Source organism: Carcharodon carcharias, chromosome 6 (genome assembly GCF_017639515.1).
Source record: "Carcharodon carcharias isolate sCarCar2 chromosome 6, sCarCar2.pri, whole genome shotgun sequence".
Taxonomy (NCBI): Eukaryota; Metazoa; Chordata; class Chondrichthyes; order Lamniformes; family Lamnidae; genus Carcharodon; species Carcharodon carcharias.
The window spans coordinates 47,184,000-47,197,115 of record NC_054472.1 but is presented as its reverse complement, the minus strand read 5'-3'; the positions used below and the strand labels follow the sequence as shown (position 1 = coordinate 47,197,115).

Here is a 13,116-nt window from a genome sequence, read left to right as displayed (position 1 = left end):
CGCCAACGGTAGCCAAAAATTCCAACCCTAGTCTCAGTAACGATGACCACAAAACTGTCATCAATTGTTGTAAAACCTCATCTAGTTCACTAATGTCCTTTAGGGAAGGATATCTGCTTTCCTTACCTGCTCTGACCTACATGTGACTCCAGATCAACAATAATGTGGTTGAATCTTAACTGCCCTCTGAAATGGCCTAGCAAACCACTCAGTTCAAGGGCAATTAGGGATGGGCAACAAATGCTAATCTTACCAGCGACACCCACATCCCATGAAAGAATAAAGAAAGATAAAGAAAGTAACATCCTCGTGAATCTAATTTCAGGTTCATAACCTACCTATAATGGAGTACCCAGAGCTATAAATAACACTACAACAACAATCTAGCTTCAGTCTTATTTCATGTAGACTGGCAGACATGGGTCAAGTCAGCCTTGTCCCACAAGTCAAATGCCCTCCCATTTCTTCTTTCTCCACCTTCAAGGCAGTGATACCTTGAACACTTTTTGGGCGCAGAGGGGAAAAGAGTGGGAGAGGGTTAGCTTTCCCAGGCTGCTTTTAAAATAAAATAATAATAGTGACTTGACTTTGTGCAACAAATATTCCAATGACCAAGTAGGTAAGGTAAAGTCTTGTACAAGTTCCAAATTAGCCTCTTGATTTTATATTCAATACATCTAGGTTCAGTTTGCTTCTGGGATTGGGTTAACATGTGAAGGAAACCTTCAAAAACAAAATTAAAAATACATAATTACATAGACAGTAGTTAGGTTAACTTCATGAATCTGGCAACTCTTTTGTACTGTCAAGTTAAGTTTGAGTCTTTTTATGTCACTTTAAATGAGGAAATTTCCCCACTGGAACTAAAAAGTGGAGCTTTGGCAACCTAAGCAGGAGACCAGCTGAGAAAAATGGTAGGGATCTGGCGTGATCCCCACCAGAATTACACAACGAGCAAAATTTCAGGGCCACAAGCGTTTAAAAATAGAGGAAGTAAATACTGTCCCAGTCAAGTTTGCATTTCAAAATCTAGCAAGAAACAAAATATTTCAATGTAAATGTAAAAAATATACAAATCTTTAACTGTAAAATTTTTAGTCAAATGACATGGAGGCATTTCTGGAGTTTTGGAAACATTTGTCTTATTGGAGGTCAGTACAGCATAAGAGGAGGCCACTCAGCCAATCAAATCTATTCTGGTTCTCTGTAGAGCAATTCAATCAGTCCCATTCCTCTGTACCATACCTGTAGCACGACAAGTTTATTTTCTTCAAGTGCCTCAAGTATAGGTACTGGACCCCGCATCCGCGAAGCTCGGGATTGAATGTGTATCGGATACAGGGATTTTCCGGATTTTGGGTCCGTGCGATGGAGGGGTGGGGGAAACAGTCGATCTATTTTTCACTGAACTGTCTTTTATTGAGTAGTGTTTAGACAATTCAGCACGTTTACTCCCTCTCTATGGTTGGTGTGTCTGCGAGTTCTCTTACTGCTCACTACTTCTTCTCATGTTTTCCAACTGTATTAAAATACAAAAGCAAGATATTGTATACATGTGGGTGTACCTACACCACATGGACTTTAGTGGTTCAAGAAGGCAGCTCACCACCAGCTCCTCAAGGGCAATTAGGGATGGGCAATAAATGCTGGCTCAGCCAGCGAAGCCCACATCCCATGAATGAATTAAAAAAAATGTTTTCTCATAACCATGAGTTTCCAGCACAGGACCCAGTTTTCGGGCCCTTACGAATTTTGGGATGCTGGTTAAGGGGTCCGATACCTGTATCCAATTTTCATTTGAAACCTATGATGTCTCTGCTTCCACCACCTTCATTACCACTTGCTGTGTAAAAAAAATTCTTCCTGCCAGCACCCATGCATCTCATGCCCAAAACTTTAACCCTGTGCCCCAAATTCCTGTACTATCAGCTAATGGGAATAGCTTTTGTCAACCTTATTATCTAAACCTGCTAAAATCTTGTACGCCTCAATCAAACCTTCTTTCAACCTCCTTTGCTTGAAAGAGAAAATTCCCAACTTCGCCAACCTAACCTTGTAGCTCAATTAATTATTTCCGGAACCATTCTGGTAGATCACCTCTGCATTCTCTAAAGGACCCTAGCATCCTTCGTAAATGTGGTGACCAGAATTAAATGCATTACTCTAGTTGTGGCCTAACCAGAACTTTATAAATGTTCAAGCAAAAAACTACGGATGCTGGAAATCCAAAACAAAAACAAAAATACCTGGAAAAACTCAGCAGGTCTGGCAGCATCTGCGGAGAGGAACACAGTTAACGTTGAGTCCAAATGACCCTTCAACAGAACTAAGTAAAAATAGAAGAGAGGTGAAATATAAGCTATATTCTTTTCCCACCTATTTCCATTATTTTTAAATCTTTTATGCCCCCCGCCCCCACTAGAGCTATACCTTGAGTGCCCTACCATCCATTCTTAATTAGCACATTCGTTTAGATAATATCACCAACTTCAACACCTCTGTGTTCTTTTGTTCTTTTGTCTGTGACATCTTTTGATTATCTGCTCCTATCACTGCTTGCTTGTCCCTACAACCACACCCCCCCACCACCTTAAACCAGCTTATATTTCACCCCTCTCCTTGGATTCACCTAGTTCTGTTGAAGGGTCATGAGGACTCGAAACGTCAACTCTTTTCTTCTCTGCCGATGCTGCCAGACCTGCTGAGATTTTCCAGGTAATTCTGTTTTTGTTTTGAAATATAAGCTACTTTAAGGGGGGGGGGGGGGGGGGGGGGGGGGGTGGGGGGGAAACAAGTAGAGCTGGATAGAGGGCCAGTGATAGGTGGAGATAACCAAAAGATGTCACAGACAAAAGGACAAAGAGGTGTTGAAGGTGGTGATATTATCTGAGGAATGTGCTAATTAAGGGTAGAAAGCAAGACAAGCAAGGTACAGATAGCCCTAGTGGGGGTGGGGTGGGGTGAAGGAATCAAAAAAGGTAGAGATAAAACAATGGATGGAAATACATTTAAAAATAATGGAAGTAGGTGGGAAAAGAAAAATCTATATAAATTATTGGAAAAAAAACGGGGGAGGGGGGAAATCGGAAAGGGGGTGGGGATGGAGAAGAGAGTTCATGATCTAAAATTGTTGAACTCAATATTCAGTCTGGAAGGCTGTAAAGTGCCTAGTCGGAAGAAGAGGTGCTGTCCCTCCAGTTTGCGTTGAGCTTCACTGGAACAATGCAGCAAGCCAAGGACGGACATGTGGGCAAGAGAGCAGGGTGGAGTGTTGAAATGGCAAGCGACAGGGATGTCTGGGTAATGCTTGCGGACAGACTGAAGGTGTTCTGCAAAGCGGTCATCCAGTCTGCGTTTGGTCTCTCCAAAGTAGAGGAAACCGCATTGGGAGCAACGAATGCAGTAGACTATATTGAGGGAAGTGCAAGTGAAATACTGCTTCACTTGAAAGGAGTGTTTGGGCCCTTGGAGGTGAGGAGAGGGGAAGTAAAGGGGTAGGTGTTGCAGCTTCTGTGGTTGCATGGGAAGGTGTCGTGGGAGGGGGTTGAAGTGTAAGGGGTGATGGAGGAGTGGACCAGGGTGCCCCGGAGGGAACAATCCCTGCGGAATGCTGCCAGGGGGCGTGAAGGGAAGATGTGTTTGGTGGTGGCATCATGCTGGAGTTGGCGGAAATGGTGGAGGATGATCCTTTGAATGCGGAGGCTGGTGGGGTGATAAGTGAGGACAAGAGGGACCCTATCATGTTTCTGGGAGGGAGAAGAAGGTGTGAGAGTTTTGTTTTTGTTTTATAAAGGTTCAGCATGATTTCCCTGCTTTTGTACTCAATACATCTATTTATGACGCCTCAGGCTCAAATGCTTTGCTAACTTCTCTCCCAATAAGTCAGCTGCCACCTTCAAAGGCCCTCTGTTCCTGCACACTCTTTTGAACTGTGCCAGTAAGTTCATTTTGCCTCTTCCAATCCCTTCTGCTGAAATGCATCACCTCATGTTTCTCCATCTTAAATTCCATCTGCCACTTATTTGCCCCATCTGCTAGCCTATGTACTTTTGCAGTCAATTTGTACCATCCTTGCTGCTTGCCAGACCTCCAAATGTGGTATCATTTGCAAATTTCAAAATTTTACTCTGGATTCCAATGATACATATCAAAATAGTCATTGATACATATCAAAAAAGCTGTGATCATAGCACTGATCCTTGGAGAACATCACTGTTTACAATCCGCTAGTCTGGAAAACATTCAATTACCACAACTCATTGTTTTCTGTCCTTAAGCCAACTTTTTATCTCAGTTGACATTGACCCACCTATTACATGAGCCTCAATTTTATTAATCAGCCTTTTATGTGGCACTTTGTCAAACACAAACCGTTTTAAATTCCTTTAATCTTATTTCTGGGTTTTAAGAGAAGTGATTATTATTTTAAGAATTCTAGTCAAGCAGGTTTAGAGTGAACTGGCAAGTTAGCATTCATAGTTAGACCTTTTTTGTCGAGAACAATACAAACTGCAGCGTGAAGGGGTGTGTCGCCTGGGGTGAGAGTAAGATGCTGTGGATTCGCCCCATTGATTAGCAAGAGATGCACAAGGTTGAAGTCCTTTTTTTTCAAAGACAGCTGCATTGGACTTTCTTTAGTACCAACTCCACATGGAGGGGCTGCAAAAAATGAAAGACTAGATCAGCAACTACTGTGGAAAAGTTGGAAAGAAAAAGCATTGCATTTATATGTCTTTTATGACCTCAGGACGTATAATGCCTTTTACAGTCAATGAAATACTTGTAAGTAAACTACAGGATAAGAGTATGTGTACACTTAACCTACCTCCATGGTCTATTAAATTCTGCAGAAGCCATTCTCTGCCCTCTTGCTGGTCAAGTTTAACAATGATGGGGCAAAGATCCAGACCCGAGAGGTCACATTTCAGAACAGGCTGTTTGCTTTGTTTTTCGTTGCTTCCCCCAGTTAGTAAGAGCAAGACATCGTGCCATCTATGTCTGTGAAGAAGCTGCTTGATCAATCTGCTTGCAACCTTACACTCAACATTCCACAAAGTGGCCATGTTAATCTCTGTAAAATAATAAAGAAGGCTATTCAATTGCAAACAAGAAAGCAAATACAGCTATCTCAAAATAACTAAGATCAAAATACATTAGAACTTATTTCTCTCTGGTAAACTTTCAGTTCAGTAGACACCTCTATATGGTAAGCACAGCTGACTTTCATTTGACACTTTACATTTTGACTCCTCCTTCCCAAAGTAAAACTTCATCTGCACTGTTGTTCCTTGGAGGAGCAGAGCTATACCAAACAAAAAATCTTCATGGGTGAAGCCACTCATTTCAAATTATGCCCATGAAATAAGTTGATTGTATTGGGAAAGGTGAAAAGAGCACACAATGCAGAAATGTTCTTTCCTAATTTAATACATGGATCTTTCCTCTTTAATTAGGTAATCCTGTGCTATCTCACCATTCTCAACTAGACTACAATAACGTATTTGATATTACTGGTAAGCTGCAGCTTTAAATGTAAGGTGACTTCTTCAGTGACTCGGCTGGGTAAGGCACCATGTCATAAGAGGATGCCAGGGCCCCTGGGTTAGGGAGGTGAAACGTAAATAAATCAAATTTGACTCGACTTCCCTTTCAGAATCCCATCCAATGACTATTATTGTGGACCTCAAAACAGTGGCTAACACTCCCTGACAAGACCAAAACATAGAGAATGGTCACATGAAGGACGCAGTATCCCAGGAACCTACTCGAGCAACGAGTCCAATTTCAGGAAGGATACAGTTGAGGGGGGAACATTGCAAGAAAAAAAGAGAAAGAAAATTAAGAAGCAACATTATCTATAATCATACCTGTAATGGTTTTTAACTGTCTGTACTGTTTTGATTGGTAAATTAAAGGGGTGCATGCGTTGGTGGACAGTACCTGGCGAATGCAAGAGCACGTGGACACATTTAGATTCTGGCGCCATTTTCCAATGAGATGGAGTTGAGTAATGGAAATTATCATGCCCAGTAAAGGCACGTCATGTTCCTAACTTTACACATGGAATGAGCTTGTATGGAAGCTTCTGGAACTGTTGTTTATTTGTTTAAAATAGGCACTGATAAATTAAGTTAGTTTGTGGGGAGGTGGTGGCGTACTGGGATTTTCACTAGACTGGTAATCCAGACATCAAGGGAAATGCTCTCGGGACCTGGGTTTGAATCCCACCATGGCAGATGTTGGAATTTGAATTCAATAAAAATCTGGAATTAAAAGTCTAATGATGACCATGAAACTATTGTCGATTGTCTGGTTCACAAATGTCCTTTAGGGAAGGAAATCTGCTGTCCTTATCTGGTCTGACCTACATGTGACTCCAGACCCACAGCAATGTGGTTGACTCGAATCTGCCCTCTGAAAAAGCTTAGCAAGCTACTCAGTTGTACCAAACTGCCAAAAAGTCAATAAAAAGAAATGAAACTGGCTGGACCACCCCACATCGACCTCAGCACCAGGTTAAACTTGGGCAAGGAAACCTGCTGATTGCCATGTACCCCACCAGCAAGCCCCCCCCCACCCCCAGCTGATGAATCAGTGCTCCTCAATGTTGAACACCATTTGGAGGGAGCAGTGAGGGTGTCAAAGGTGCAGAATATGTTCTGGGTGGGGGACTTCAATGTCCATCACTAAGAGTGGCTTGGTAGTATCACCACTAACTCAGCTGGCTGAGTCCTAAAGGACATTGATGCTAGACTAGTTCTGTGTCAGGTGGTGAGGGAATCAACAAGAGGGAAAAACATACTTGACCTCATCCTCACCAACCTGCCTGCTGCAGGTGCATCTGTCCATGACAGTATCGGTAGGAGTGAACACCGCACAATCCTTTTGGAGACGAAACACATTGAGGATGCCCTGTGTGGCACGACTGCTGTGCTAAATGGGATAGATTTCAAACAGGTCTAGCACCTTGAGACTGGGCATCCATGTGGTGCTGTGGGCCATCAGCAGCAGCAAAATTGTACTCAACCACAATCTGTAACCTCATGTTCTGGCAGTTCCCCCACTCCACCATTACCACCAAGCCAGGGGATTAACCCTGGTTCAATGAGAGTGCAGGAGAACATGCCAGGTGCAGCACCAGGCATACCTAATAATGAGGTGTCAAACTGGTGAAGCTGCAACGCAGGATTACTTGTGTGCTAAGCAGCAAGTAATAGACAGACTCACTGGAAGAGGAGGTTTCACAAATATCCCGATCCTCAATGATTGAGGAGTCAAACGCATCAGTGCAAATGATAAGGCTGAAGCATTCACAACAAACTTCAGCCAGGAGGGCCGAGTGGATGATCCATATTGGCCTCCTCCGGCAGTTCCCAGCATCATAGATGTCAGTCTTCAGCTAATTCGATTCACTCACGTGATATCAAGAAATGGCTGAAGGCACTGGATGCTGCTAAGACTATGGGCCATGACAATATTCCGGCAATAGTACTGAAGACTTGTGCTCCAGAACTTGCCACAACCTAGCCAAGCTGTTCCACTACAGCTACAACGCTGGCATCTACCTGGCTATGTGGAAAATTTCCCAGATATGTCCTGTACACAAAAAGCAGGGCAAATCCAACCTGGCAAATTACCGCTCCATCAGTCTACTCTCAATCATCAGTAAAGTGATGGATGGGGTCACCAACAGTGCTATCAACCAGCACTTGCTTAGCAATAACCTGCTCACTGATGCCCAGTTTGGGTTCCGCCAGGGCCACTCAGCTCCTGACTTCATTACAGCCTTGGTTCAAACAAGGCGAGGTGAGAGTGACTGCCCTTGATATAAAGGCAGCATTTGACCGAGTGTGGCATCAAGGAACCCTAGCAAAATTGGAGTCAATGGGAATTGGGGGAAAACTCTCCACTGGTTGGAGTCATACCTAGCACAAAGGAAGATGGTTGTGGCTCTTGGAGGTCAATCATCTCAGTTCCAGGACATCACTGCAGGGGTTCCTCAGGGTAGCGTCCTAGGCCCAACCATCTTCAGCTGCTTCATTAATGACCTTCTTCCATCATAAGGTTAGAAGTAGAAATGTTCGCTGATGATTGTACAATGTTCAGCACCGTTCGTGACTCCTCAGATACTGAAGCAGTCCATGTCCAAATGCAGCAAAACCTGGACAATATCTAGGCTTGGGCTGACAAATGATAAGTAACATTCAAGCCACATAAGTGTCAGGCAATGACCATCTCCAACAAGAGAGAATCTAGCCATTGCCCCTTGACATTCAACGGTATTACCATCACTGAATCCCCCATTATCAACATCCTGGGGGTTAACATTGACCAGAAACTGAACTGGACTAGCCATAAAAATACTGTGGCTACAAGAGCAGGTCAGAGGATAGGAATCCTGCAGTGAGTAACTCACCCCATGACTCCCCAAAGCCAGTCCAGCATCTACAAGGCAGAAGTCAGGAGTGTGACGGAAATACTCTCCGCTTGCCTGGATGGGTGCAGCTCCCACATCACTCAAGAAGCCTGATACCATCCAGGACAAAGCAGCCCGCTTGATTGGCATCCCATCCACATTCATTTTCTCCAAAGGCACAGTGGCAGCAGTGTGTACCATCTACAAGATGCACTGCAGAAACTCACCAAGGCTCCTTAGGCAGTGCCTTCCAAACCCACAACCACTACCATCTAGAAGGACAAGGGCAGCAGATACATGGGAACACCACCACCTGGAAGTTCCCCTCCAAGTCACTCACCACCCTGGCTTGGAACTATATTGTCATTCCTTCACTATCACTGGGTCAAAATCCGGAATTCCCTTCCTAACAGCACTGTGGATGTACCTACACCACATGGACTGCAGCAGTTCAAGAAGGCAGCTCACCACCACCTTCTCAAGGGCAATTAGGGATGGGCAATAAAAATGTTGGTCTAACCGGTGACGCCCACATTCCGTAAATGAATAAAATAAAAAATACCAAGCAGTCAGGTGACCTTTGCTTATTCAACACAGACTATCAAGATTCTGGAAAGTTCTGAATTGAAAAACTATGGGTGGGGCCTCCCTCTGGAATGAACATACCAATATCAATATTATCCTTGGAATTCAGAGCTGCTGTTGTTCAAAGCTTACTCAAAACAATGTGTTGAGGAACAAAGGGTCTAATGAGAATGAGGAGATTAAACTAAGTGATACTAGTAAAGAAAAAGTACAGGAGAAATTAATGGGACTGAAATCCAACAAATGATCTGGTCCTACTGCTGACTTTCTTTCCAGCTTCACCTGCTCCACCTCTGAAACAGCATAAATTTCATCACATTTCTACCTCTCTTTAGCTCTGAAGAAGGGTCGTACAGACTCAAAGCATTAACTCGGTTTCTCTCTCCACAGATGCTGTCGGACCTGCTGAGTTTTTCCAGCATTTTCAGTTTTTATTTCAGATTTCCAGCATCTGCAGTATTTTGCTATTATCTTAATGCCCTGGGCCTGTTGGCCTGCAACCAAGGGTTCTAGAAGAGGTGGCTACAGAGATAGTGGATGCTCTGGCTGTGATTTTCCAAAATTCCCTCGATTCTGGAATGATCTCAGTGGATTGGAAGGTAGCAAATGCAGCAGGGAGAGAGCAAACCAATCACAGGATTGTTACAGTGCAGGACATTTGGTCCATTGCTAAAGCACCAGCTCTCCAAATGAGCAATTCACTTAGTACCATCCTCCTGCCTTGTCCCTGTAACAATGCACACTCTTTCTTTTCAGATAACAGTCTAATTCCTTTTTGTATGGTCCAATTGAACCTGCCTCCACCGCAATCTGAGGCAGTGCATTCCAGACCTAACCACTTGCTGCGTGAAAATGTTTTTTCTCATATCGCCGTTACTTCTTGACCAATTACTTTAAATCAGTGCCCACTCATTCTTGATCCTTTCACGAGTGGGACCAGTTTCTCCCTATTTACTCTGTCCAGGTCCCTCATGGTTTTGAACACCTCTACCAAATCTCCCCTTAGCCTTCTCTTCCACCAGGAAAACATTCATAATTTCTTCAATCTATCTTCATAACTGAAGATCCTTATCCCTGGAACCATTCTCATGAATCTTTTCGCACTCTCTTCAATGTCTTCACATCCTTCTTGAAATGCAATGCCCAAAACTGAACACAATACTCCAAGTGAGGCCAAACTAGGGTCTTCTAAAAGTTCAACATAACCTCCTTACTCTTGTACTCTATGTCTTGAATAATAAAGTTTAGGATACTGTAAACTTTATTATCCGCACTCCCAGCCTATCCTACCACCTTCAATGATTTATGCACATGTATAACCAGGTTTCTGAGCTCCTGCACCTCCTTTAAAATTGTGCCCTTTATTTTATATTCCCGCTCCATGTTCTTCTTACCAAAATGAATCAATTCACATTTCTCTGCAAAACTACAGGTCAGTTAGGCTGATATCTCCCTCTTCATGTAGCACCCGCAGTTGTGTAAGGACTGCTAATGATGGCTAAATGATGCTATGATATTACAATGAGGCAAGCAGAAAAGGCCCCAAGAACTACTTCAGCCGATACAGGGACTGAACCTGCACTATCAGCTTTATTGATGACCACGCTCTAGCCATCTGAGCTAACTGGTCTTACTTAGACTAACATCAGCCATCAGAAAAATGCTGGAACCATTATTACGAAGAGTTAAGAGGGCACTTACACGATCTATCCACAGGACTCTCCTACACGCTGCCCCTCATTGACATCATCTGAAGTTACAGCATTAGTTTTCACATGTACTCTGAAGACACTCAGCTCTACTTCAACATGACCTCTTTCAACACCTCCACTTTTACTAAACTATCACACTGATTATCTGACATTCAGTACTGGATGAGCAGAAATTTACTCCAATTAAATATTGGGAAGACTGAAGCCATTGTTTCCGGTCAGCACTCCAAACTCCATTCCCTAGCTCCTGACTTCATCCCTCTCCCTGGCAACTGTCTGAGGTTAAGCAAATTTATTTGCAACCTTGGTATCACATTTGACCCCTAGATGAGCTTCTGACCTCATCGTTGTGCTTTCCCTAAGACTACAGATTTCTACCCCCATAACGTCACCCAACTTCACCACTGTCTCAGCTCATCTGCTGCTGAAACCCTCATTCATGCCTTTGTTACCTCTAGACCTGACTGCTTCAATGCATCCCGGCTGGTCTCCCACATTTTATCCTCTGTAAACTTGAGATCACCCAAATTTCTGCTACCTGTGTCTTAGCTCGCAGCAAGTTCCATTTCTCTATCAGAAATGAAAACAGAAAATGCTGGCAATACTCAGCAGATTGGCAAAGTCTGTGGAGAGAGAAAGAGTTAACATTCAAAGTCATTAAATTTGTTTCTTTTTCTACAGATGCTGCCAGGCCCTGTTGAGTAGTTCAAGCATTATCTGTTTTTATTTCAGGTTTTCAGCATCTGTAGTATTTTGCTTTTGTTCCCATTCCCCTATCATCCCTTGTGCTCACTGACCTACATCGGCTCCTAGTCAAGCAACCTCGTGATTTTAAAATATTCAAACTTGTTTTCAAATCCCATCCTGGCCTTGCTCCCCTCACAAAGTTTGTAACTGATATAGATAACTTATATGAGTGGACAAGAAGATGGCAGATGGTATCTACGTGGGAAAGTGCAAGGTTATTCACTTTGATAGCAAGAATAAAAACAGAATATTTTTAAATGGTGAGAAATCGTTAAACGTTGGTGTTCAAAGGGATTTGGGTGTCCTTGCACACAAAACACGAAGGTAGCATGCAGGTACAGCAAGCAATTAGAAGGCAAATAGTATAATGGTCTTTATTATTGAGGGGGGGTGTCAGAGTATAAGAGTAAGGAAATCTTGCTGCAATTGTGGAGACCACATCTGGAGTAATAGGTACAGTTTTGGTCTCCATGCCCAAGTGAAGATATAATCACCTTAGATGGGATGCAATGAAGGTTCACTGGATTAAGTCCTGAGATGAGAGGGCTGTCCTATAAGGAGAGATAGAGTAGAATATACCCATATTCTCTGGGATTTAGAAGAATGAGAGGTGATCTAATTGAAACATACAAAATTTCTAAGAGTGCTTGGCAGGGTAGATGCTGAGATGATGCTTCCCCTGACGAGAGTCTAGAACTAGGGGCATAGTCTCAGGATAAGGGGTCAGCTGAGATGAACAATTTTTTTCACTCAGATGGCTGTGAGGATCTTTGGAACTCTATCCTGAGGGCTGTGGATGTCAATCACTGAGTATATTAAGGTTGAGATCAATAAATATTTGAACTAAGTGAAGCAAGGAATATGGGAATTGGGCAGAAAAGTAGAGTTAAGGTTGAAGGCCAGTGATGATCTTACCGAATGTCTAATGGCCAACTTGCCCTATTTCTTATGTTCATCTAACTCTCAGTAATCAGCATAAAAAGTAATTCATTCATTCATCTCACCAGCACAATATCGCCATTCTACAGTTAAAACACCAAGCAGTCAAGATCCCACCCATTCTTGCTTTAGCTACAGTTCATTCAACTAGGTCAGTCTATACAGACCCCAGACAAGTTCCTTCTCAGCCCTCTCCTGATCTAAATATCACACTAATAAATCTTACCTTCTGCACTACTGGATCTTCTCTTACTATTCTATGGATAGGTACAGTAATAAATGGTTAGTTTGCTGAATTGTATGGGTGGTTTAGAAAAAAACATGCAGAATGACTTAGCCTTAAACATTCACTCCCTCCACCAATGATGCAAAGTGGCAGCAGTGTACACCATCTACAAGATGCACTGCAGCAGCTCACCAAGACTCCAGCAGCACATTCCAAATCCACGAGCTCTACCGCCTAGAAGGACAAGGGCAGCAAATGCATGGGAACACCAAGTCACACACCATCCTTTTGGAAATATATCGTCATTCCTTCACTGTTGCTGGGTCAAAAATCTTGGATCTCCCTCCCTCACAGCACTGTGGTTTACCTTCACCAGATGGACTGCAGTGGTTCAAGAATGCAGCCCACCACCACCTTCAAGGGTAATTAGAGATGGCAATAAATGCTGACCTTGCCAGCAATGCTCACATCTCTGGTACAAAAAAAAATTC

The 13,116-nt window shown here is 43.1% G+C and overlaps 1 protein-coding gene across 3 annotated transcripts in view; it reads right to left on the bottom strand.

The window, feature by feature from the left end:
* Positions 1 to 13,116, bottom strand: part of LOC121278747 (TPR and ankyrin repeat-containing protein 1-like) — a 147,942-nt gene that overhangs the window by 68,216 nt on the left and 66,610 nt on the right. For all 3 annotated transcript variants that reach the window (XM_041189136.1, XM_041189137.1, XM_041189139.1), the window contains 2 exons: positions 4,826 to 5,071; positions 4,486 to 4,659 (listed from right to left, as the gene is read on the bottom strand). In XM_041189136.1, the coding sequence (XP_041045070.1) occupies positions 4,486 to 4,659; positions 4,826 to 5,071 (420 nt within the window). The remainder of the gene's footprint in view (positions 1 to 4,485; positions 4,660 to 4,825; positions 5,072 to 13,116) is intronic.